The 26176-nt window shown below is 59.5% G+C and overlaps 1 protein-coding gene across 1 annotated transcript in view; it reads right to left on the bottom strand.

Moving 5' to 3' along the window:
• Nucleotides 1-26176, bottom strand: part of INSR (insulin receptor) — a 73238-nt gene that overhangs the window by 8240 nt on the left and 38822 nt on the right. The window contains exons 3-16 of the mRNA XM_053291719.1: nt 13981-14296; nt 11662-11807; nt 10751-10895; nt 9993-10207; nt 8795-8921; nt 6104-6354; nt 5509-5676; nt 4827-5028; nt 3073-3344; nt 2816-2958; nt 2067-2226; nt 1564-1663; nt 808-875; nt 165-394 (exon numbers count right to left, since the gene is read on the bottom strand). Coding sequence (XP_053147694.1) covers nt 165-394; nt 808-875; nt 1564-1663; nt 2067-2226; nt 2816-2958; nt 3073-3344; nt 4827-5028; nt 5509-5676; nt 6104-6354; nt 8795-8921; nt 9993-10207; nt 10751-10895; nt 11662-11807; nt 13981-14296 — 2543 coding nt within the window. The remainder of the gene's footprint in view (nt 1-164; nt 395-807; nt 876-1563; nt 1664-2066; nt 2227-2815; nt 2959-3072; nt 3345-4826; nt 5029-5508; nt 5677-6103; nt 6355-8794; nt 8922-9992; nt 10208-10750; nt 10896-11661; nt 11808-13980; nt 14297-26176) is intronic.

The following is a 26176-nucleotide window of genomic DNA, read 5'->3' as shown; positions in this document are numbered from 1 at the left end:
GGATCCAGCAGGGCTGGTCTAGTGTTCTTAAAGCGCCACTTGTGGTGCAGACCACATGGAAGACTCTTCCCCCCTCTAAGACCTTGGCGAGCCGACCCACCCGCTGCACTCCCGAGGCCCCCTCCCTGCAGAGCCACGTGGCCCAACACGGCCGCCTCCCTCACCACGTGGTGGCAGCTGAAGCCCTTCATGACGGAAGCCTCGTTGAGGAACTCGATGCGCTCGTGGAGGCTGGCCGACTCGTTCACCGTCTTCACCGCCACCCGCGTCTCCGCCTCGCCCTTCACAATGTCCTTGGCCACGCCCTCGTAGACCATGCCGAAGGAGCCCTGGCCCAGCTCCTGCAGGAGCGCAATCTTCTCCCGGGGCACTTCCCACTCGTCGGGGATGTACACTGCAAGAGAGGAGCCGCTTGAGCGGGAGGCAGAGGCCGCGGACCGGCTCACGGCCTGGAGGAGGAGGAGGCGGCGGCGGCGGCAGATCCCAGCCGGGGGTCAAGCCAGCCCTCTCCCGCCAGAAGGTCAGTGCAGAGACAGATGCACCGGCCCTGTCCAGGGGCCCCGACTCGGCCTTGCTTCTGGCGCTGGAAAGCCCGGTTGCTTCTGCTGCCACCCCTACCGCCCCCCCAGACTCCGTATATGGCCGCTTGCGATGTCCTTTTGTAAGAAAGCCAACCCAGAAAACACACACACACACACACACACACACACACACAGAGCCCGCTGGCAAGCTGGATCGGGATCTCCCCAGCACTTCAAAACAGAGGGAAAGCACGGCCGAACAGGAGAAGGGCGGCCGGTTCCTTACCATCACTGGCGCTGAGGTACTCTGGGTTGGAGGAGGCATAGAGCGGCCCTGTGGGTCCTTCCGTTTGCCTGGAAAGGGGGCGAGAAGCAAACACAGAGGACATATCTGTCGCCGCTCTTCAGAAGACAGCAGCCCAGAAGCCGGCCACGGGGGATCCCAGCCCAAAATGGGGCCACAAGAGGAGTGCTTTTGCTTAATCCAAAGGGTTTCATCATTTGGGGTTTTCTAAAACATTGATTTGTTACTACACATTTACAAAGGGGAAAACGCCAATTATAAATTGCCATCCGAACGCCACAACTTAGTCCAACAATAAAACCCTGTCTATAGCCTCATGGCTGCCATCTTCAAAACCCACTAAGGCTTCTAGTCTTCATGATGAAGGAAAACTTCAGCACTTGCCCTAGACCAGGCCTGCTCAACTTTGGCCCCACCCAGCTGTTTTTGGACTACAACTCCCATAACCCCCAGCCACAGTGGCCTATAGCCAGGGATTATGGGAGTTGTAGCCAACATCTGCAGGAGGGCCCAAGCTGGGCAGGCCAGCTTTAGGACGAGAGAAGGCAATCGGCTGGTCCATGAAATAAAACTTCTTGTCCTGCCCCCCACCCCCCTCGCCCCACAGCATCTCTCTGGGACGTGGGTATGGGGGCGGGTGTGTGTGTGTGAGTGCGTGCGGGGAAATCCACTGATGGCTGCTAGACAGTGCCCAGCAAGTCTCGGTTAAGCGCCAGGCGCCCACTCTGAGCCACCCACCTCTTTTTGACAAAGGCGTAGGTGCCTCCAATGACGGCTGCGAAGACGATGGCAAACACGATGGGGACAAAAATGCCCACAAGGTTGTTGGGAGGATTCACTGGAGGTTGGGAAGAAGAGGAAGTGGGAACAGAGGGTCAGGAATGCTTCCGGAGACACACACACACACCCCGCCCACCCGCCTGCCCAAGCAGCCCTCCCCAGAGTGGACAGGCCCAGGGGGTCACAGCCCCACTCGCCTCTACCCCACTGGCCTCATGCCAGGCAGCTCTGGGGGTGCCTCTGCTGAAGCCCCTCAGCTCCAGCGGAAGATCTGCCAAGGAGCTCTCTCCCTCTCCCAGGCCAGCAAGGAGGAGGAGGAGGCGGAGATGCCGCCCACCTGCGGAGTGGGGTGAGGGTGGCAGGGGAAACCCGGTCCTCTCCGCATGCCCCCGCCCCCACCCGCTACTCCTTCCCACCCCCAGATTAATACGGAAACAGCTCCTGGAGGGCGGAAGACCTACAGTAATCGGCAACGTAGATGTAGGTGGGTTCCGTCCAGGACCCGTTGCCCGCCAGCGAGGTGGCCCGGATGCGCACGCTGTAGTTGCCAGGCTGCAGGCCCCTCAGCTTGCAGCCCTGGTCGTTGGAGAACTGCTGCCGAGACACGCAGTGGTGCTGCTCCTGGGGGGGGGCAGCAGGAGAGAGACGGTGAGGCCCCCGGCGCCCCCTCTCCCCAGGCAGGCAGGCAGGCAGGCAGGGGGCCCGCCAGGCCGAGAGGCTGCAGCCGTGGGGCTGGCTGGGAGGAGGGAGGGAGCTGCTGCCAGGAGCCCGGAGAGAGGGAGCAGCAGCTGGAGGGCCAGGGGGACGCCGTGGCCAGAGCCCCACGGCTTCGGAGCCCCGCTCTGCCACGGAGCTCCCTTGGGGTGGCCCTGCGCCCCCTGCAGCCGCTTCCTCTCTCGCTGCCCTAGCTTGCCCCACAGCGATGCTGTGCCGTGGGGCAGGGGAGAAGAACCCTTCCTGGTGGGAGGGAGGGAAGGAAGACGACACAATGAGGAGGAGGACCCGGGCCCAACAAGGCAGAGCCCACTCCTCAGGGCGGGGGAAGTGGCCGTCTCCTTCTGGCCTGCCTCCACTGACCACGGCCCCAGGCCCCGCTTCTCCCCCAGGGAGGCCGGAGGAACAAGCCTCCAGGCGTGCGCAACCCCCACTGCTGCTCCTCTGAAGAGAGCCAGGCCGCCTCAGCGAAGCTCCGGCGGGGAGAGGCCCTCACCTCCGCGTCCCCCAGCCGCCCGTAGTGCACTTCGTACAGCACAATCAGCCCGTTGGGGTTCCGGGGCTCTTGCCATCGCAGGTGGACGACGTTTTTGTCAAACACCTCGTGGCTCACAGGCCCGACCACGTCGTCTGCTTTGGCTGGGGAGAGAGAGAGAGAGAGAGAGAGAGAGAGAGCGCGCGAGCGGGGGGTCACTCAGCGCCACCCGCCAGGCTGCCGGCCTCCGGGCACCCAGCAGGAAGCGGCCTGCTTACCTTCCGGCATGGTCCTGGCGCTGACGTAGGCAGACACGCTGCACTTTTGGGGGGCTTCGCGGTTGCAGGCCTGGATCTCGATCCGGTAGCCCGTGAAGTGCCGGAGGCCAGAGATGACCAAGGACTCCTTCAGGACCACCTTCTCCAAGGGCTTTGGCGCCCCGGTGCTCTCCGGCCCCACCATGGAAGTGTTCACGGGAGCTGGGATGGTCGGAGCCACCACGGTGCTGTTGGCAAAGCGGCCTGGCGCCTCCCTCCGCTTCCGGGATGGCCTGCAGAATGCCACACGTGGGAGGAGTCAAGGGGAGCAGGGCGGGAGGGCGCGGCACACACAGGGCGTGGCAAAGGCCTGGGGGTCCGCCCCCGGCATCTTTCTCTCGGGGTGGGGCTGGGCAAGGCCTGTCCGCCGGAAGCCCCAGAGAGCCGCAGGGCAGCTGCCAGTGGGACTGGGCCCTGCTAGTCCCACCAGTGCTTTGCCCTTGGACAGGGCGGCAGCCTCCAATCGGTTCACCAGAATCAGAGCCGGGGTGGGCTGGGCTGGGGTGGTTGGGTGGGGACTCAAACAATTTATTCAGCTTGCATCTCACACACACACACACACACCCCGCCAAAAAAATTAAATCTATTTTATACTCTTAATTTGAAGTTCCCCCCTCACCATTCCCAAACAGTGACAAGAATTTAGGGATTTTTAGGTGGGGTTGGGGGGAAACTCCCATAAGTATCAGAACTATCCATTTTAGCAAAGCGGTCCTTGACAGTCTTGCTTCAAAATCCATCAAAATACTCCAGATTTCTCCAGTCTCCCTCACAGATTAATTCCAGAAGGAGAAGCGGGAAACGCCATCCAAGTTAAAGACGAATTCCAGGGTGGATGTTTGGCCAGGTCTCCAGATGTTTGGCCAGGTCTCCTGGGAGGAGAAGAGACACTGCCCTCCCCACCCTCCGCCAGCCAGACGGATCGACATTTAGCTTCCCAATCTCTGAGCTGCTGAGAAGGAGAAGTGGGGAGACCAGAGGAGCTGCATGAAGCAAGGCAGCAGCTCTGTGTCACCAGGCAGAAGGTCCTCTTCCTGCCCCCTATGGCCCCCCAAGCACACCCAGACTCTGCCCCGAGAAGAGACCAGAGAGGGCCGTGGGGTCAGGCAGCCCTTGCTTTTCTGGACAGCACAAGGCCTAGAGAGGGTGTGTTTAATTTTATAGAAACTGCCGGGAGATGCTGGAGATCAGGTGGTTTCTACATCTAAAGAAACCAACTCTGCTGGACGGAAGGCAGGGCTCTGGGGGAAGAGAGGCGCTCCGGCCTCACCTGAATGACTAATCCACGCCATGGAAACTGCTGTGATCATGAGCACACACACACCCGTGGTTCCCAGCCTGGCCTCCCTCTGCAACAGGCAGACCATCCCAGGAGACCACACGGCCTGCCCAACCCCAAAGGTCGACTCCATTAAGAAGTAAGGAGCAGCCGAGTGGCCAAAGCAAGGGAAGAGGCTGCAGGATGCCTCCGAGTCCCACTTGCAGGGGAGTCACAGCAGGAGGGAGGGCCAGCCCCTTTCAACTCCTGCCTGTGGCCTCCGGCGGCAGCATCTGGTGGGCCACTGGGTGAAACAGGAGGCTGGACTAGAGGGGCCTCCTTGGGGGGCCGGATCCAGCAGCAGGGCTGTTCTGGTGCCATTCTGGGCTTGGCTTGTGGGTGGCCGAGATGGGCTCGGAGCCAGGGGGCCTGCTCTCCGCCCCCAGCCCCCTCTCACCTTGGAACAAACACCTCGTTGTGCAGGTAGTTCTCGAAGGTCTTCCGGAAGGCAGACTCCTCCTGCTCCTTCTGGATCTGGGAGTCCGTCTTGGGACAGGAGCAGCATATCCCCCCCAGGTCTTCCTTCTCGCTGACGTTGTGCTTCTGGAGGTCCTCGGATTCCAGAGGAGGCGACCACGTCCGGTAGGGGCGCTTCAGGCCTGAGAGGCAGCAAGGGTCCCCCCTCAAGTGCCTGCCGGAGCCAGAGCACACACCCCCCACCCTCACGCCCCTGCGCCCCACGTCCGAGGCCAGCTCCCGGGAAGGCAGGAGGCCGCTCTCTGGGCAGGCAGTGCTGCTGATGCTGCGGAGGAGCCTGGGAGCCCCTGGCTCTGGAACGCAGAGAGTAGGCGGCATCCCCTACTCGGAAGGGGCCTGCTTGGCCCAGAGCCGCCTGCCCCCTCCCTCCCTCCCTGCCCTGCTCTCAAGACACGCTGCTGCAGCAGCAAAAGGCACCTGCAGACAGCCAGCTCCCTCCTGCTGGTCCTCAGCGATGAGCTCTGCCAGGGCTAAGGGGCACACGCTGCAGGCTGGGCCATGCCATCCCTTGCCAGGCCACACACACAGGAGAGCCAAAGTGAGGGGCTGGCCAAGCGGGCCTTCTCTCCCAAGGGCCTCCGCCAGGGGGCAGCTCCTCTTACCCTTCAGGCAGTAGTCCAGCTCAAAGAGCTCGCCGTCTTCTGCCTGCTGCTCCCAGGAGACTTTGTAGTGCGTGATGTTCCCGTTGGGCTCGGAAGGCGGCTTCCACATCAGGATGATCTGTGACGAAGAGTCGGAGACGGAGATCGGGTCCAGGGGGACGGAAGGCACTGGGGAAGAGACACATGAGGGTGTTGGCAGGGAGAGCCCCAGAAGAGCCTGGCCGCTGGATCAGGACAGGCGGCGGGAGGGCAGGGCAGGGCGACAAGGGCCTTCCTCCCCAACCGCTTTGCTGGCTCGGGCCAAAGTGGGTCACCACCAGGGGGAGGCCCACGAAGGGCCGGGAAGCCAGAGCCCTCCCCAGCAACACGCTGGTCAGCATTCGTGCATCAAATCCCCTCCCCCAAGGCGCCTGACCTAGCCACCCACCACCACATCCTCAGGCAGCACATCCCTTCCATGAGTTCCGCTTTCTCTCAAAGCATCCCTGGACTCAGGAATCAGCCGCTGCTCACCGCCTCCCCCCCCCCACGACTTCTGCAGTGGTTGGGCCCGCTTGCCCTCCCGAGCACCCCCGCACAAGTCGGCTCTGCTCACTGGTGGCGTTGGTCTGGACGTAGATGATCTTGCTCTTGGCCCCGTAGTTCTTGCGCTCGTCGGAGTAGGTGACCAGCGTCTTCACAAAGATGGCGTACTGCGTCCAGGGCTTCAGGCCCCGCAGCAGCCACCCAGGCTGGGCAGGCACTTTGCCATCCGTCGCCCGGGGAGGAGGGTCAACGTCCACCACCGTCCAGCTGTTTGAGCCACAGACATCCTGCCCGTCAAACTCCGTCACGTTCCGGAAGGGCCTGGTCCCAGAAGGCGGGAGAAAGGGAAAGGGCCGTTACTGCCAGAGGCAGCGGCATCCTCCGCCCACGAGGAAAGCCCCTCCTGCTGGCCACCTCCTGCTGCTGCTGGCCTCTCCAGGCACGATAAGGAGTACCACAAACAGGCCCAGCAGCAAAGGACCTGGGCCTGCATTGCCCATGCCCATTTTTGGCCTTTTGCTTTATTTCAGTTAATTTCATTTCAGTTTTGTAAAGCTAATTCTGTAGTTTCACATTAACTCATGTGAACTTCAATATGCTCATGACACCCAAATCTATTTATCCGTGTCAACTTCATCAGGAAATGCCTGCCTAGAGGCAGTAATGGGCTGGATGAGGGAGAACAAACAGAGGCTGAATCCAAGCAAGACAGAGGTACTCATTGTGGGAGGTCAAGACTTAGAAAGTGGTTTAGATCTGCCTGTTCTGGATGGGGGTTACACTCCACCAAAAAGAGCAGGTACGTAGTCTGGGAGTACTTCTGGTCCCAAATCTCTTTCTGGTCTCTCAGGTTGAGGTAGTGGCCAGGAGGGCTTTCTATCAGTTTCGGCTGATACGCCAGCTATGTCCATTTCTGGAGATAAACGACCTTAAAACAGTGGTGCATATGCTGGTAACATCCAGACTTGACTACTGCAATGCACTCTTCCTTGGGCTGCCTTTGCATGCAGTCTGGAAACTGCAGTTGATACAGAATGCAGTAGCCAGGTTGGTCTCTGGGATTGCCTGAAGAGATCATATTACACCCATTTTAAAAGAACTACACTGGCCGCCAGTAAGTTTCCGGGCGAAATACAAGGTGCTGGTCATTACCTATCAAGCCCTGAAGGACTTGGGTCCAAGGTATTAAAGAGAGTGCCGCCTCCTTCATGAGCCCCACCGCCTATTAAGATCCTCTGGGGAGGTCTGGCTGCGGTTTCCACTGGCTTGGTTGGTGTTGACTCACACCGGGCTTTTTCTAGGGTTGCCCCAGGACTCCGGAATGCGCATCCCAATGAAATTAGAGTTTCCCCTTCTCTGAATGTTTTTAAGTAGGACCTGAAAACATAGCTGCTTAGGCAGGCTTTTAAGTTTGTCGTTTTAAAGCTCCAGGTTTTAAAAGTTCTTATTTGTATTTTTAAATTGTTTTAATCGTGTTAATGTTTAATGGTTGTTTTTAGATTGTGAAACGTCCAGAGACTTCTGGATGGGGCGGTACAGCAATGTACTAAATAAATAAAATAAAATAAAATAAACTCTGACCTTTTTAAAAATCAGCACAAGTTTCAAACCTGCTGATGATGCAAGCATCAGCTTTTATCGTCTTAATCAATGCTTTAAAACTGCTTCCCCATTATTTGAGAATATCCAACAAGCATTCGACTGGGAAGATATGGCGGTGGGAGGACATGGCAACTGAGGGGAAGGCGGGCAGGCGGCATCAAAGCCATCACCTCCTGCAGTCCTCCTCCCATCCAAGGAGACCCCAGTAACAATCCCAAGCAGCCCACCTTGCCTGCAGCTGGTCCATAAAGGCAACGACCACAACCACCCAAGAGGTTATCCTCGATGAGCATGCTGACCTGGCGTGCATTACGGAGACCTGGTTGGATGAGGAGGGGAGACGTACAACTCTCTCCCAGCTGTGCCCACCAGGTTTCCGGGTGCAGAGCAGCATCAGCTAAGGCAGAGTGGGGTTACTCTGGTCACCGGTCTGCTTCTGGGCTAGATTCAAGGAGCTGGTCTTGGCCTTTAAAGCGCTACACGGCTTGGGGCCGGGGGACCTGTCGGACCACATTCGCCCATCTGAACCTGCCAGGGCCCTCCGCTCAGCGTCTCAGGCCTGCTCACGGACCTGCCACCAACAGAGATCTGGTTGGTGGGGACTAGAGTCCAGGGGTGTGCACAGACTGTTGGCGGCGGTTCGGTCTCAATTTGGACCGAACGACCGATTCATGAACTAACTCAGTTAGACCAAGCCTGTCGAACCAACGAACTGGCTCAAAATGGTTTGTGTCAGAACAATTTGAACCAACTGGTCCGTGCACACTCATACTAGAGAGACAGGGACTTTTCAGTTGGGGCCCCTTCACTTTGGAATGCTGCAGAGCTTCTCCATGCTCCCTCCCTCAGTGTTCTTTAAAAAACAATTAAACACACACCTTTTTAAAGAGGCTTTTAAATGTTTTATCTGTTGCTTCTGTCTGGTAGGTTCTTTAGTTTCTATAGTCCTCAGTATTAAGGGTTTTTATGAATAACTTTTCATTGGAAGATTTTAAACCGTCTGTCATTCTAAAATGTGGCTTTCTCTCTCTCTTGGGCCTTCACAGCCAGGCGGAGCAGGGAGCCCCACCCTCGCACCTCCCTCACTCCCTGGACGCCGCCCCCTGCCCAGCCTTGCCCCCCACCCCGGGCGGCACAGCCAAGGGGAGCCTCGACTCACGCTTCCTTGTAGAACAGCATGAAGCCCAGGAGGTCCCGGAAGTCCTGGGGCCAGTATGGCTCCCACTTGAGCACAATCTTGTCGCTGGCCGTCTTGAGGAAAGAGAACTTCAGCACTTCCTTCTCACCTGTGCAGAAAGTAGGCAGCGGCCGGGGGGGGGGGGGACACAACAAGGCCCATTTTTTGTGATTATTTCCTTAGTGCACTTTTATACCCCCCCCTCCCCATGTTCGAAACCTCTGGGCAGCTTAGAACTTTAAAACATAAAACACAATTCACACATTCAAACAGAGACAACATACAGATAAAAACAAAGAGTTAACAGGCTGATCAAACAGGCCTGTTTTCAGATTCTGCTTAAAAACACCCAGAGACGGGGAGGCTCTAGCTTTGTGCGTTCCACCAAGTTGCACGTGGAAGAGGAGGACCGCCTTGCCCAGGTCAGGAAGGGGACTGTAAGAGCAAAGCTGCCGAACAGGCCTGTGGGAAGACAAGGGGAGCAGCAGGGGGAGTGGAGAGGCGGCTGCTGGCCAGGCCAGCCCTGCCAATGAGAGCCAAGCAAGTGGACCAGGAGAACCGGAGGATGGAGTGAGACAGCAAGGCCAAGGCCAAGCAGAGGACCAGGCTGAGCGCTGGGCTGGATCTCCAGTTGGGTGGTGGGACGCGGGGCTGGGGTGGGGTCTGCTTTCCGCCAGGCGCGTGCACACACACATACACCCCAGTGGCCAAGGGACGTGGGTCCAGCCCAGGAAGCGGGCCCCTCGGGAGGGTGGGGAGGCCGCGGTGGCGGCTGCTCCTGGGGGTGACGCACATGGCTGCCCCGTGCTCCTTGGATCTTCAGGAGCGAGGGACGGACTTGCCTGCCTGCCTGCCGACACTGAGCAAACACGTATCCTACACCAACAGGACGCTGGGCTTGCGGGTGCAGGGCCGCCCCTCCCCGCTGCCCCGAAAGCAAAGCCAAGGCGCGGCAGCAAAGGCCCAGCTCTGGGAACGCGGCCCAGGACGGTCCTCCCGTCATCTCGGCTCCAGCCGCCCCAAGCGGGGTCCCAGCTCACAGCAGAGCAGGGGCGGCCAGCCGAGTCCTCGCTTGGCAGAGGGGGGCTTGCACTGCCCCCCGCCCTCACCTCTTTTCAGCCAGGGGCACAATCCACCGGCTGCCCAGCAAAACATACTGGTACAGACAGAGCTTCCTTACAAGAGGCCTGGTCGCCATTGGTCTTGGGCGCAATGTCGTTCTTCTCCTGGCGCTCCCTCGTCCCAGAGATCTCCTCCATCTTGTGGATCTCCGACAGGCACAGCTTGGGGTTGTAATGGAAGAAGAGCTTCCCCCGGGCAATGGTGAGGTTGTGCTTGCTCCAGTCCCAGAGCTGGCGGAGATTCTGGTTGTCCAGCGCGTAGAAGGAATAGTTCCTGGGAGGAAGGAGGGACATCACCACCACCACCACCACCACCACCGGGGGGGGGGGGGCTGCCGGCTATTTTTCTCCTTCCTCCCACACGGAAAGCAAGTCCTACCAATCCAAAAAGGCATCGTCAGGGGGAGGACAACTGCCCCCCACCACTGGAGCGGGCTTAGTGGCACGCCTGGCTCCCCCGCAAGGCCGGGCAAGAGAGGCCAGCCACATCTCGGTGGCCAACCAGAAGGAACTCTGCTGCTCTCAAGTCCCAGAAGGCCAGACCGTCACTGTTGCCCCCCCACCCCTCCCTGAACGGCAGGCAAAGCAGCCCGAGAGACACTTCCGAGAGCCGGAACAGCACACGGGGAAGCTGGGGTGGCCAGCTTTTCACTACCAGCCTTGCTCCTCTGCCTTTAACAGCAGCCTGACCAACGGAAAGGACGTTCTTGAAAGTTTACAGCAGCTTATAAGCAGGGCAGGAAAAGCCTCCCTCCTCCCCAGAAACGTTTCCAAGGGTCAATGCCACACCAAGACCTACCTCGAGGGAAGAACCTACCCTGCTTCCAAAGTCTGCCCTCTAATCAGCTGGAGCTTGCGGAAGAAGGCGAGCGAGACCAGGGCATAGGAGCGGCGGATTTTCAGGTAGCCCGTGATTTCTTCAATCAAGCCGAGGTTGGCCTCCAGCTCAGCAGCAATGTTGCCTAAGGAGAGGGAAGGGAGGGGTGTGGGGAGTCAGCTGGAGAAGCGGCAAGGCTCTGGAGAAGGCTGTCCCTCCCCTCACGCTCTGGGACCCTGGGGGTGGGAGGCGGGCAGCGTTTCCTCTTAAGAGGGAGTGTACAACCCCCATAATCCTGAGCTGCAACGGCCTTTGGCTAGGGATGATGGGAACGGTAGTCAACAGGGAAGGTGGCAGCTCAGGGCGACCTCCCAAGTCTCCTGTCTGCAGACAAACCCAAAAGGCCAGTTCTCACAACCAAGCGCCTGTGAGTGAGAAGCCAGGTGGGGCGGGCAGGCAGGCAGGGGTTGTCTGCTGGGCAGCCGCAGGGTCAGAGAGGGCTCGGTCTTTCACGAGGTAGTCGGAAGAGCCCTCCTCCCTCCCAGCGGCCTCATGGCAGACCATCAACCACCCCCCCTTGCCCTGGCTGCCTTTTTACTCACAGGCAACCAGGAGACGGGAGTGTGCAGAGCTCCAGAGCCTGGGCAGAAGTCAGAGATGCTGAGAACAGCCCCCAAGTCAGACCAGAGCAAAGCAAATGGGTCCCTGCGACTAGCTTCGGGGGCTCCCACGTCAAGAGAGGCCTGCTCTGCTCCCACGAGGGCTCTGGTCTCTCTCTCTCCCCCCCGCCCCGAATCCTCCTCTCTCTCACGGGGGGCAGGAGGGGAGGGTGGCTCTTCTTCACAGACACACCCTCACCAACACCGCACGGAGAAATGGGTGGGGTGGGATGTGGGGGGCGCCACACTCACTGCCTCCACGGATGTTGACGATCAAGCTCCCGTTCACCACCGTGCAGCCTCGCAGCTCCTGGGCAGCCGTCACGGAATCGATGGTCTTTTCCTTGCGGAACTCGCAGACTTTGGGGCAAGGCCCTGCACAGGGAGTGCAGTGCAGGCTGGAAGACACAGAGCCGAGGAGGAGGAGGAGCCGCTCAGGGCAGGAATCGGAGCAGCTGGCCCCGCCCCGCGCACAGGCCGGCAGCCGTCCTAGGGAAGGCCCTGCGGAGCCCCCAGAGGGCAGGGCCCCAACCCCGGAGGCTCGCCCTCGCCACGAGGTCACAGTGGGAGCATGCCCAGCTCTGCCTCTGGGGATGGCTCTCCTTGGTTCCCAGCTGGCAAGGCGACACACTGCCCCCCCCGCCCACCGTGGCAGGGGGCTCTCTGGGCTACGGACCTGCTGCACTCCTGCCATGCAAAGCTGCAAGGAGGGCTCCGGGGCAAGGGGCCATGGCTGGCTCAACTGGGCCATGAGGCCTGGATCCCGCGGGAGTGACTCTTGCCCTCCCACGGAGCCAGGAACTGAAAAGACCTCCCTCGCTGAGCTGCTGCAGGCCGTGAGGCGGCCAGGTGCAGGCTGGGGAGGGCCAGAGCAGGACATGGACCCCGGAGCCAAAGGAAGGGCCCAGCCATGAGCGAGTGGCCAACACTGACCAGGGGGAAGGAGGCTCCCTGCAATGAACAGCAGTTCTCTGCCCTTTCCGGAGGATGCTCCTCAGCCGCCTGTCTCCTTTCCCCTGGGGGCACGCTGGTCTGGTTTGCCACTTTGCTCACTCACGCCAGGAGCAGCCGGGAAACAGCTGAAGGCCCCATGCCATAAGAGGGATCCCCAGATGTTGTTGACTACAACTCCCATAATCCCCAGCCAAAGGCCATTGCAGCTGGGGATTATGGGTGTTGTAGTCATCTGGGACTCCCTCTGACAGGGAGGGAACACTGGCCCCAGGGAGAGGGAAGGGGGCAAGTCGGTGCAGGGGAGACAAGCACCAGACGATGGAGGGGGAGGTTTCTCAGACAGGCAGAACAAGAGCAAGCCCCACGGCAGAAGACGGACAACGGAAACCTCAGCAACACGGAGCTGCCTTGGAAACCCAGCTTTCTACAAACCACCTGGGTGGTATCTCCAAAGAAAAATAGGAGGGACACTCACACGCTCGACACTCCGCTTTGCAATTATGACAAGTCCACTCTGTACAGCTGGAGGAGTCAAACATCCTATGAACATCCCACTGCTCGGGGCCAGCAGATCAGATCTGCCCCGTTTATTTAGAACCTGCAGCCCCAACTCATGTGGGGGCCCAAACATGCCTCCGAAGGAGAGTGTGGGCCGGGGCGCCACCTTTCACGGCAGGGAGTTCCTTGTTTACCCTGGGACTTCTTCTGTGGAAGCCGGGGCCACAGAGCGCGCCTGAAACCTCCACCTTCTTGGGGTCTACACTCCCACGGTGATCTCTGCCTGTCCCAGAAGTCTTCAAATATGGCCCGGAGGGAGGGGGGGGGGACCATCAACTCTTTTCGGTCTGCTGGCCTAGACAGGGCCGATTTCCACTTTCTCCTGAAAATCACCAGCAGACGGCAGCAGCAGCAGGCAGCAGCCCCTACCAGAAAGGGCTCCAAGTGGCGCTCCTTGGCTGAGCTGGCAGCCCCCTCTAGTGCCCAGAGTTTGCACAGACGCACGCTTTGGCTCCAAGTCGCTTCTCGCTACTAGGCACCGTCAACGCGGCTCCAAAATGAGACTCCCAACCTCTTCACCACCCTCATCCCAATGTCTCCTTCCCCTCCCTGTCTCTATGGCTCAGGAAAGTGACTCTGCATGGATGAAGCTGGCTGCTGCTGCTGCTGCTGCTGCTACTCAGACACTGCTTTTCAAGGCTACCCTCTGCCGGGTCAGAGCCTTTCAGAGCCCACACTGACGGGCAGCAGCTCTCCAGAGCAGAGTCGTTCTCAGGGGTGCAGCCTGAGGCCTTTTGCACACCAAGCCAGGGCTCGAAGCTACGCCCCCCCATGCCTTTGAGTGCCGATACACTGTCATTTCACACCCCTCGGTTTTCGCCCTGCTGGGGGGCGCGGAGGGCAGAAGAGAGACAGAGCCCAAGCACCTCCTTAAGTGCCGCCCCCACTCCGCCCGCCCCCCAAGCCAAAAGGCCTCCCTGCAGGATGGCGTGGCGTCTCCCCACCCTGCCTTGCCACCGCCCTTCAGCTGCTCACGAGTCTTGCCCACGACTCCAGCGGGCAGCTTCCCCGCCAGGGAGCACCAGGGGGCCGGAGAGGTGGGGGGCCGCCGCCACTCACTTGCTGGCGTTCATGGTGTAGCCGGAGGGGCAGCCGAGGGCACACTCGCCCTGGTGGAGGGCGTAGCAGCTGGTCTCCCGGGCCAGCTTGCACTTGCTGTGGAGCTCCTGGCAGGCCTCGAAGGTCAGGCAGCGCCAGTCCCAGAAGCGGAAGTAGCCCGGCGGACACGTCCCCACGCACTTGCCGTCCAGGTTGAAGTTCCGGCACACCACACAGCGCTCCGGGTCGTGGGGCTCCGAGCAGCTGCCCAGGCACTCCGGGTGGCAGCACCGGCCGTCTGGGGTGCAGCCGTAGGACTTGCACGCAGCGGGGCAGACTGGGGGGAGAGAGGGAGGGAGGGAGGGGTGAGCTCTCCAGCGGTGGGGGGTGCCTCCGCCTGCTGCTGCTGCTGCTGCTGCTGCACTCCCCCCCACACCCCTTCTCCCCTGCCCCACAGTGGGGGCACACTCCCCCTCCCTTGGCTCTGGGGAAGCCACTTCCGCCCCACACAAGGCCCTTCTCACGCATATGAGGGGCAGGGCGGCTGCCGCTGGAAGCCAAGCCAGCATCTCAGCACCAGCCTAGATGCTCCTCGCTCTGGAGGCGAGGAGGTGCCAGATGCTGCCGTGCCCCATCATGCTCCCAGTGGGGCCAGACCCCACCCGCTGGGGGCAGGAGGCTTCCAGCAGCCTCTTCCGAGCACCATCAACATCGCCTCGGTCAGGGGGCCGTCGCACCGGCAGCCTTGGACCCCAGGGTTGCACGGAGACTGTCCTCCCGCTGACGCGCCCACCCCCACCCGCCTCGCCACCCCTGCAGGGCAGAGCAGAGCTGCTGCGGGAAAGAGGGTGCTGGGGGGCCCGCGCTGGATCCCAGCCTCACCCGGAGCTTCTCCAGCGTGCGCCGCCTCTGCCCCGACAGCTGCAGCGGGGCCCAAGGTCTTCCTGGCCAAACACAGGACCCCGACCCCTCCTGCATCCATGCAGCTGCCTCTGATCAAGCCCCCCCCCCCCCGCACACCAACCATTTGCCTGCAATTAAGCCGCCTCTGGAGTCTGAGAGGAAGCAGCACAGCCTTGGCCTCCACTCCAGGGGCCCCAGGTCACATTCCCGGGGGGGGGGGCAGAGTCTGGCCTGGTTCATGGAGGGGTTTCGGTTTCTGGAGGCTGACCCGCAAATGCTCCTTTCCAGCCTGAAGGGCTTGCTGGGGAGGGTGGGGTCCAGGGTCCAGCTCCCCCTGCTTCCATCGGCCCTGCCCTGCCCTGCCCCGGATGGCGGGGCCGGGCCACGGGACAGCGCCCCCACGTCTAGGTCCTTCTAAGGAGGCCCTACAAGGGGAGAGGGGCTTCCCAGGCGGGCCCGGCTCCTCCTCCTGCCCCTCAGCGCAGGGCCTTCTCCAACAGGCAAGAAACTGCTTGGCAGCAGACTGGGAGGCCAGGAACAGGACGCCAGAAGCCTTTCCGGGAGGGAGGGAGAGCCGCAGGGCCCTGCCCCGGGCCAAGCGGCAGCCCTGGGCTCTGCTCCACTCCCCACTTGGGCGGGGGGGTCACCTGCTGCCCTGATGTCGTTCCCCAGCCCACCATGTCCGTGCAAGCCAGCAGAGCCTGCTGCCTCCCAGTGCTGCTGCTGCTGCTCATCCCAAGGGCCAGCCCCATCCTGGGCAGGCAGCCGGAGGGTGAGAGCCAGGGCTGGCTCCTGAAGCGGGCGCCCCGGAGCAGGCCCTGGCCGGGAGGGAAGCTCTGCTGCTACAGCGCTGTGAGTGGGGAGCAGCCAGGCGACCCTCAGCCTTGGGGCAGCTCCTCCTCCTCCGAAACATCTGCCCAAGGCCGCAAAGAAGGCCCAGTTTAGAACAAAGGCTCCTCCGGGTGGATATTTTAAGCCCCTGGGCAGAGGTTGCCAAAGTATGTTCCGAGAAGCCACAGGCTCCTTGGGCCGCCCATGGCCCCAGAGGGCTTGAAAATAGACCCTGGGGAACCATGGTGGGGCTTCCGGCACGACGGCGATTGATGTGTGTGCAAGATACCCAACCACAGGGCATTTATTTGTTGGCTGCCCCAGAACAGATTGTCCTCTGGGTGGCTCAAAAAGTAGAACAAAACATACAATTAAAAAGACATAAAACAAAAGATTACAATATAATTCAAAAACATTTTTAAAACTAAAAAAACCCACCCTTTTTTTTAAAAAAAGGGGGGGGCCTGGATGAATACAAAAGGTCTTCTCATCTGGTGCCAGGCAAGCCTCACCGGCCAGGCTGTTCCACAAACAGGGCGCCGCCACCGAGAAGGTCCTCTCCCTAGTAGCCCCCTCTCCCCGCCTCACCCGATTTGTCAGGGTGCTCTGAGCAGGGCCTCTGAAGGAGATCTCAAAGCCTGGGTAGGGACATTTGGGGCAAGGCGCTCTCCCAGGTAACCTGGTCCCCAGCCACTGAGGGCTCCAAAAGGTGAAACCCCCCAGCACTTGGAAATGGACTGGGAGCCAGCACGGCTGAACACACACAGGCACGACAGGGTCAAAATGCTCAGCCCCAGTTGCGGCCCCGTTTTGGACCGACGGCCTTTTCTGAACCCTTTTCAAAGGCAGCCCCGCGTATAATGCATTGCAGCCATCTCAACAGGCGGTTGCCAGAGCATGGGTAGCAGTCGCCAAGCGATCTCCATCCAGGGAAGGTCACGGTCAGCATATCAGCCGGAGGTGATAAAAGGCCTCCAGGGACCGTGCTGGGTCAAGGAGCACCCCCAGATGGCGAACCTGGTCTTTTAGGGGGAGCGGGCTGAACCTCCAGCCCAGACCGAGGAGCCACCAACCAAAACTATTTCCGTCTAGTCTGGACTGAGACTCTGCTGGTTCACCCTCATCCAGCCCATCCATTACCGCACCCAAGCACTGATTCTGGGCAGTCACAGCCTCATCGGCTTCTGATGAGATGGGGGGTGTACAACTGGCCAAGTCTCTAGAGGACCTCTCCATGCCCATGTCAAGCAGCAGGAGGGAAAGAATGGAACCCTGCAGAACCCCAAAGCACAACTGACCAGTGACCCCCGACAGCACCACCTTTTGGAAACAGCCATCCGAGGAGGAGCAGAGCCACCGCCAAGGAGGGCCTCCCACACCCAACCCAGACAGCCTATTCAAAGGGGATGCCATGGTCAAAACAAATCGAATGCCCCTGAGAGGTCCAAGAGAATGAACAAGGTCCCGCTTTCCCTGTCCCGTCGCAAGCTGCGAAAAAGGCCAGTCCCAGGCTAGGGATCATTAGGAAGGGGACTGGAAATAAGACAGCTAATATTAGAACGCCCTTATACAAATCTATGGGGCGGCCATATCTGGAGTACTGCATACACCTTTGGTCACCGTATCTTAAGAAGGACATTGTAATACTGGGAAAGGTGCAGAAGAGGGCAACCAAGTTGATCAGGGGCCTGGAGCACCTTCCTGATTCCTCTTTCATGAACCTTGTCACCTATTAAAATCAACGGGAGAGGTCCGGTTACGGTTGCTGCTGGCTCGTTTGGTGGCAACTCGGGACCGTGCCTTTTCTGTGGCTGCCCCGGGGCTCTGGAATACGCTCCTTGCTGAAATAAGAGCATCTCCTTCTCGGCTTGCTTTTAGGAAGAAGCTCAAGACATTCCTGTTTTCCTGTTTTAGATAAATACAACTCCCATTGACTATTGTCCACTGTGGCTGGGGATGATAGGAGCTGTAGTCCCATCAGCAGTGAGAGGGCCGAAGTTGTGCAGTGCTAATCTAGAGGATCCCGCCCCCCACCACCCCTGCAAGAGTGTCTGGGGCTGCTCAGCCTCCACCCACTCCAGCACCTTGCCCAGGAAGGGGACACGGAAAACCTTTATGGACGGGGGGCTCAGCCTTGCCGGCAATCTTCACTCAGGCACTGATGCTCAGCTGAGAACACACAGCTCCAGCGTGTGCTTGGTGTAGATTTTTGTAAAAGGCACCGTATTCCCACTGGAGGCCTGGCAGGCCTCGCCCTCCTTCTTCGGGGACAGGCGAGGCCGGAGCTCGAAGGAGCATGCAAAAGGCAGCAGGCTGCCTCCCTATGCAGAAGGCAACAGGCTGGGTCCCAGGCGGCAGCATCTCCAGGGAGGGTGCCTCTCCATATAAAGCCCAGTGCTCAAGGGACTAAGCGTAGTTGGGGGTGGGGGGGGGAGAAGAGGGTTTCTTGGGGGTGGCCCCTGCAGCAAAGCGAATGAAACCAAGCAGCTTTCACTGTAGTTAGAGCAGAGAGCACTTCACCATGGAAGGGCTCGCCCTCCAGCACATGGCAGGATTTGTCCGAGGGCTCTCATAAAGAGGCACGGGGCAGAACAGCAGCGCCCCAGACTTTCAGAGGAGGAGGCAGGCGCCAAGATGGACATTAAGTGCTGTTAAAATGGGCATGCCAGCCAAACCGCATCAGCTGACACACACACACACACACACACACACACACACACACACACACACACACACAATCATGGTTAAACATTGTCCAATGCTCCATGAAGCCCAGAAGACCCCTGGCGCGGAGGCAGCGGTCCACGTGTTTAATATTTCGCTGCAGAGTCCCTGGACAGCCAGAGCAGAAACGAGGGCTTCCTTTGCCCCATCAGGGGCAAAATGCCCCCCCCCCGCTCCCCACCCCCTGGCTCTTGCTGCAGGCATCTCCATGCAGGAACAGGCACCCACAGCAAGAGGCCGCTGCTGTTTCAAGCACCTTGCGTGTGTAAACGGACTGCAGGCGATGCAGGTGTTCCAGGATAAAAGCCAAGGAAGTGGAACCTTTAGTGAATTATTCACAGTTATGGAAACCTTTCATAACATTGTCAAGACAGTCATTCACGACGGCAGTCTTTTAAAACTGCAACTGCAATGGTGAAACAATGAAATGGACCAAGTAGCATAAGTATCAAACCAGTTGATGATTTACGTATCTTTGTTTTTGTTCTAATGCTTTGCCAATATTTGACCAGTCAGCTGACAGAAATCTTTCCTGGCGATCAAGCGCCCAGCCCTAGGATAATTCAGCAGAAAGCCAAGAGAGCAGCGCCTCCAGGGGGAAAGGAGCCCCCACAAGCCCAGCAGCCTTGGCCCGGGGGTCTGGCTCCATCCAGGCCACAGTGGTCCAGGTGAAGCCCCGAACGCAGGAGATCTCCTCAAACCGGGGTCTCCAGATGTGGTTCGACTACAACTCCCATGATCCTCTCCAGCCTTTGGCCAGTGCAGCAGGGGACGATGGGAGCTGCCAACTGACAATATCTGGAGAGCCCTGAAGATCAGGGAGCCCTTCTCCCCGATCTCCAGCCTAGCCCCATCCTGGGGCTAGCTATGGGGGAGGGAAAGAGGCACCATTCCAACTCTGATACGGCGCTATCAAGAGAAGTTCTCACAAGAGCCGGAAAAAGAGAAATGGGTCAAGGAGGTGAGAGTCCCAAAGCGGGAGGCACAGCAATGGCAGGACGCCACCCGGCAGCTTCCAGCGCATATTGGAGTTCCAAAATATTTTGAACAGAAAGCGGGACTGCTGCCAGCTCCCTTGCCCCCGTAGCTCCACCCTTCTCCCCCGCCCCGCAGGAAAGAACGCTTCTGCAAAGCCTGGTTAGAAAGGGGAAGGGAAGACAGGGTGGGAAAGCCAGCTCAGCAGGATTTCCAAACCTTTTTCAGACGGAGCAGTTGTGGTGGCAAACCCACACATGATTAAAAGAGCGGCAAACGTTCACTTGGGGATCGTGCGAAGCAGTCAAGGGGAAAACCACTACTAATCAGAATAGCAAAGCATCCCGTGAGCCTGTGCTTTCAATCAGCCCGCGCTGGGGTGGGAGGATGCCTGCTTGGAGGACGCGCCATCCAAACCCCGAGCTGCCGTGTTCCTGCCATCACACGGGACGGCTTTTCTACAGCTCGCCCGGGGTTCAGGCCAGGAGTCCCACCACTGAGATCGCTGCCGCCTGACTACGGAAGACAGGCTGCACATCTGGAGCCAGGATTCTTGGAAGGGTCGACTGGGTGGCCCCACATCAGGGGCCGCCAAATCAACCCCCCACAGGCACAAATCCTCTTATATTGGTCTGTGCAGAGGCCATGGAGAACTTCTTCCCTTAGGAAAAGCAACCCTACCGCTTCCGAGTGGAGGAGCCAGCCTCCCACGGGAAGCACACCCTAATCTCCACGAGGACCTTTTGTCAGCAAAAGATGCAGCCACCCCCGTTTCACACCAAGAGTAAACACACAACACACGTATCACCGATAATTCAAATTAAACAGTGGCATGTGGAACGGTTTTCTTGGTAAAATACAGGAGTGGTCTACCATTGCCTCCTCCCGCGCAGTATGATGCCTTTGTCCTGGTCACTGAAGTGATCGTCCGCCTCCAACACCTTCCTATATCGCTGCTGCCCGATAGAGGTGCCAGCTTGCTTTAGCTGGGCACAAATGACCAGGCTCAAACTATCCTGCTTCGGACACACGATGCGAAGACCCAGCTCCCTCGAGAAGTCCATCATGCTGGGGAAAGTGGAAGGCCAGAGGAGGAGAAGAGGGCGGCCAGCAGCCAGGTGGGGGGACTCCATCATGGCAGCCACGAAGGCACCCCGGAGAGACCTTAAGGGCCAAGTGGAAGACAGATCATCATCCTGGAGGGTATCCATCTATGCACTCACTCGATCAATCAGTGCGGAATGGGAATGGGGCCGTAGCAGCTCAGCAGTGGAGCAGCTGCTCTGCAGGCAGAAGGCGCCAAGTTCAATCCCGGGCAGCATCTCCCGGAAGGGCCGCGAAAGGAACCCTGAGCCCGAAACCTTGGAGAGCTGCTGTGTAGACAATACTGAGCTGCATCCGGGTTGCACAACTCAAGTGCCCTGGTGGGCCAGAACCATCCACAACTTGGCATGTAGGGTCCGAGGTCAGTGCTTAGCACATTACTGCATTCAAATTAAAAATATTGTTAGTTACTTGTGGCGCTCTTCCCCCTAGTTTCAACCAAGGAGAGTGTCCAGAGAAGAGGTCCTGCCCCTGCTCAGTGAGTGGGGCCCCTGGAGTGCCTGCCAGCCCCAAACAAAGGCCAAGTCCTCTCCTCTCCCTAAACTGTTGTTGCTTCCAGGCTGCAGTGCTAGGCATGCTTACAGGGGAGTAAGCCTCACTGGGCACGCCATGGAGCATATTTCTGAAAAAGCAGGCACAGGAGGGCGCTATAAGGCCGTTTCCAGGTCCTGTCTTGCCGCAGGAGACCTGGGGGCCAGGAAAATAGTCACTGAGGGCCGAATCCAGCCCCCGGGCCTTATGCCGTGCAGACCTGAGCTAGACGGACCAATCAGGGCCTGACTTGGCAGAAGGCAGCTGCCTGCGTCCCTATGAATGGATCCGAAGGGCTAGGGACGGCGCGCGCAAGTGAGGATTCCCACCCATGCTCTGCGGTCTACTTGTGCCCCCGGCGGCCCTTGAAAGAAGCCCGGTGAGAGGCAAGAGAGGAGGGAGAGGACATGAGCGTCAGACTCAGGGCTCTTGGGCTCTCGGCCAGCAGCACGAAGCACCCGACTTCTCAGGGCCCCGGGGGGGGGGCAGATCGAGTTACTCCATCGCCCAAAATACAAGCCAGGCAGAATTGCTGCTTCCCTGCATGTGGACTGAAGGGGCGTGAGAAGCCCAGGCAGCAAAAGGAGCCGAAGCGGTCCAGGTTTCGCTTCTCACAATCGGACTCTGCCTGCTCACACCGCAGGGAAGGAGGACGAGACTAGGACAGCCAGCACACAGCACGGGAGAGAAGGGCTTCCTGTGAGCAAGAGGCAGGAGGAACTCCAGGGGCTCCCGGTCCTTAGAAGTCCAGGTCAGGAAATGCATCCAACCAGAGAGCCGCCCGCCCACCCCCTCAGCCAATGTGTGGGCTGCTTGGGGTGGGGAGCCATTCAACACTTTTCCCTACCTTTGCCCAAAAGAGACACTTAACCCCTTACGCAAAACCAAGGGGGAGGGCAAAGCCAGGGCCCCCCCTGTGTGCTCCCAGCTCATAAAATCCCCATGAGGAGAGTCCGTAGTTTGACAAGGGTTTTTTTTAAAAGCCACGTTGCATTTGTGGCTGTAATAATACCCAAGAGCCAAGAGCCAACTGGAGCCAAGGGCCAAAAAGAAAAAAGAAAGTATAACTTGAAAGATTTGGAACAGCTTGAAACAGCTTGCTTTGGCCAAGATCCACAGGCGTCCGCGCCAAAGGGAGAGCGGGTGTGTGCTGTTCCGACAGAGACACCCATGGCAGGCAGGAACACCCGGCCAAATTGAGTGGGTGGGCGGGACCACCCTTGCCCTCCAGCAGCCCCGGCAGAGGGCAGGGAGGCCTGACCAGCAGCAGCAAAGGATCCAGCAGGACGCAACAGGCAAGGGGCTCAGGCTGGGCACTCCACCGCCGCGTAAGACCCAGAAGAGAAAAACGCCCCCCCCCCCCCGTAGGGAGGAAAGACACAGACTGAGCCTTGTCCCTGGTCATGACCCACCAGCCGGCTGCAGTCTGAAGAAGGCGGCCCAGCAGTGCCCTCCTCCTCCTCCTCCTCCTCCTCCTCCGGCCGCAGGGCTGTGAACCCCTCCTCGGGCGCGGCCTTGAAGAGCCAGAGCGGCAGGCAATGGGAGACGCCCTGTGAGCACTGCCAGAGGCTCCCCTGAGCGGGTGGCCCCGCAGCTCCGCGCAAGACCCTCTGCTCCCAGGCAGCGGCCGGACTCCACTTCTCCCACTTTTCAACTTTGTGTTTTCGTTGGCTTTTAAAGCTGCCACTGCGCGGCGGCGGTGGCAGCGACACGGCGGGAATGTCGGCGAGCGCTGGACGCCTGCCTCCCAAACCATGACAGGGGAGGGCGGGGTGGGCAGGCTGGCAGCAGGCAGAGAGGCAGCAGCAAAGGAGCTCCTCCCTCAGGCCCGCCGCCTTCCTCCCCAACGAGGCTGATCGGGCGCGTGCACAGAGGCCTGAAATCGGCCCAATCCGCCCCATAGGGACATAGGAAGCTGCCACCTACTGAGTCCAACCCTTGGTCTATCTAGCTCAGGAGTGTCTGCTACCCAGAGTGGCAGCGGCTTCTCCGGGTCTGCAGGCAGGAATCTCTCTCAGCCCTTTCTGGGAGATGCTGCCAGCCGCGGAACCTTCTGCTCTTCCCAGAGCGGCTCCATCCCCTCAGGAGAATCTCTGACACTTCTAGCCTCCCTTTCCTGTGCAACCAGGGCGGACCCTGCTTAGCTAAGGGGACACGTCCTGCTTGTGGCCACCAGACCAGCTCTCCAGTCACTTGGGAGGAAGGTGGGCCCAAGGGAGGAGCTCCTTCACCGCTGTCTCTCCGCCGGCTTCCAGCGCCCCCAACCGCCCACTGCGGCCTCTCCGGTCATGGTTTGGGAGGAGGGTGCTGAGCTCTCGCCCCCACCGTCCCACGGCAGGCACGGCCACTGGCAAGCGCGCGCGCACCCTTGACACTGGGGCCAAGCCCCGCCCCAAGGACTCCCCAGGGCTTGTGCCCTGATTTTGGCCAAGGCAATGTGGGCAGCCCCAGCTGGGAGAGACTCTGGCCTGTGCCCTTGGAGAGCCTCTGCCGGGCCGTGTGAGCAAGATGGACCGAGGGCCTCTTCCCCACGGGCGAGGCCAGGAGCAGCCTGGCTTTTCTGGCCCCTGAGGCACAGCCCAAGAAGGGCAAGCGGCAGGGCCGCGTGGCTCACGCAGAAGCCTCACAGGCAGGGCCCAAGGAGGTACTGCAGCACCAGAGGCGGCGAGGAGGTGCCCGATGCTGCTGTGGCTGCTGCTGCTGCGCCCCATGCTCCCGCTGGAGCCAGACCCCTTTCCAAGGCCCCGCGGCAGGCATGGTGGGGGCAGGAGGCTTCCAGCCCGCAGCCTCTTCCCAGCTTTCCAAAGTGTGTAAGGAGAAGAGGGCAGCCTCCGCTCTGCTCCCCACCCTCCGGGCCAAGCTGGCAAGGGCCAGGTCAGTCCCACAGAGCGCCTCCAGTGAGGGCAACAATGGCGGGGGGGGGATCTTGCTGCCCTGCTGGCACCCCCATAGCCCCTCGCCCGAGGGGACTGGTCTCAGCCGGCCTCAGGAAGCCTCCGCTCGAAGGAGGGCGGCCAGCCTGAAGAGCCTCCTGCTGAGCTGCCCACTGGCCCTTCTTGGCCCCGGCTGAGCAGGAGCCTAGAGGCCTGTGCCCAGAGGAGGCCCCCGCTGAGTCCACGCTGCCAGGCTCTCCTCGCCTGTGCACTGGCTGCAGCAGGGGCGTCGTGCAGAAGATTGGGCGGCCGCGAGCCCACTCCAGACAACCCTCGCCAAGAGCACACCCACAGGGGGAGAGGGAGGGTGGGCATCCCACGCGTGCCGATTTTGCAAAGGGGGCTCCAGCTGCGAACGCTCCTGCCACAATGCGTCTCTTCCTCTTCCAGGGGCCACAAGGATCTTCTTCATTGTTTCTAACACGAGACAGATGCTCCTCTCTTTGGGATGTAAATGCCGTTAAAGGCATTTGAACCCTCCTGCCCAGAGCACGGCTTCCAGGTCTAGGGACCAAGGAGGACCTTGTTTTTGCAAAACAGTGGTGCAGAAGAGGCGCTTGGGCTTCAGTGTTTCTTAAGCTAGTGACAACACAGGGGTGAATCGCCTTTTGTTTACGGTACACAGTGTGCATGGAGGAAGAGATCAGAATCGGAGCCGGGACATCACCACAGAGGACAGTTCTGTTCAGAAAGCCGACATCCAAAGCTGGTGTCTGGATTGGCCAGTCCAGCCGCCTTCCAGAGGAAAACCGAAAAGGCACGGAAGCAGGCGGTTAAGGAGGATCAGGGGAGCGAAGCCAACTGTGTGCTCGCCTGCAGTTACCAACCAGGGGATTTCTTAACCGCGATCAACGGCTTTGCTTTTGTAAAGGCCTCGCGTGCATTTAACCAAACAGTGAGGAATTCTGGCCTGCAGAATCTTCCCGCCCAAGAATCTCAGCTGCTCTCAAGACATTCAGAGTCACAAAGAGCCTCTGCTCTTCCCCTCTTGCAACGGGGCCAATTCACAAGGGCAGGCATGCCAGGATGATGCCCTTCCGCCCCTCAGCGTACCATCAGGAACCACCACCAACGGAGGAAGGGGCCACTTTATAAGGGGGCCTTCCAGCAGAAGCCAAACCTCAGAGTAGGGTTAGGCATCTGGCGGGTCAAAGAAAGAAAAAGGAAAGGCCAATCAGTGATGTTCATGCATTAACTAAAAGATACTTTAATCAACAGGTTTGATATTTGCACCAATTATTAGGGATGATTTAGTTAAGTGCCGGGGGAAAGCTCAGCTCTGCTACTCAAGGGGGCAAGAAGCACTGCCCGCACCGCATTCAACATCTCTGCAAGCGGGGGGGGGGGCAAAAAGGGGCACAGCCACCTCCACCACGGGCCTGCTGGGCTTCATCGTGGCCTATTCCGCAATACCCGACACACAGCCCATGCCAACCCGGCCCAAGAAGCAGCAGCAGGCGCACCCCTTGATAAAGCAGAGCTCCCACTAACGCCTGCACAAGCCACCTGCTGGGCCTCTGCCTTCTTGTCACAGAAACACAAGGCATCACCCACAGAGCCATCCCAAGCATCTCCTCTTTGGTCTGGACTGGAGGGGGGCGGCCAAGGATATTGCACGTCACTGTGGGGAAAGGCCAGGGGTTCCTGCTACCAGATGTTCATATAAGAGTGAGAGTGTGTGTGTGTGTGTGTGTGCAGACACACACACACACACACACACACACACACGAGTGCTACACTTCTTTGCATAAGAGACAACTTCACACAAGGCCCCCAAGAGCCGATACAGACAAAAGAATCATCCCCAATTCTTCCACAGCCTCACACTATGCATTCCGAATAGCAAAAATACATCCATCCCCAGTGGGCCTTCTCCTGCATATTATTATTATTATTATTATTGATTTGATTTCTATACCGCCCTTCCAAACATGGCTCAGATGGACAGAGCAACGCAGTGCTCCAACTGAGCTCTCCAAGGGGGGCGGGGGGGGGAGAGACACACACACGCACACACGCTCCCCCCTCCTCACACAGCCCCCGGTCAGTTTTGGTGCTCTGTGCCTGGTCTTTGGCTAGCAGTGCCTGCCCGCCCCCCCTGCCCCCCTTCACCTCACTGGTGTCAAAATGTGTTGCTGGCTCTTAAAAAGGAAAACCACAAAGAATGTTGCATGTGCAGGAGGAAAATACTGGGAATTGTTAGGATCGAGAAGCAA

Source organism: Hemicordylus capensis, chromosome 2, assembly GCF_027244095.1.
Source record: "Hemicordylus capensis ecotype Gifberg chromosome 2, rHemCap1.1.pri, whole genome shotgun sequence".
Classification (NCBI taxonomy): domain Eukaryota; kingdom Metazoa; phylum Chordata; class Lepidosauria; order Squamata; family Cordylidae; genus Hemicordylus; species Hemicordylus capensis.
Note: the sequence above shows the minus strand (reverse complement) of the source record. Positions and strands in the feature narration are given on the sequence as shown.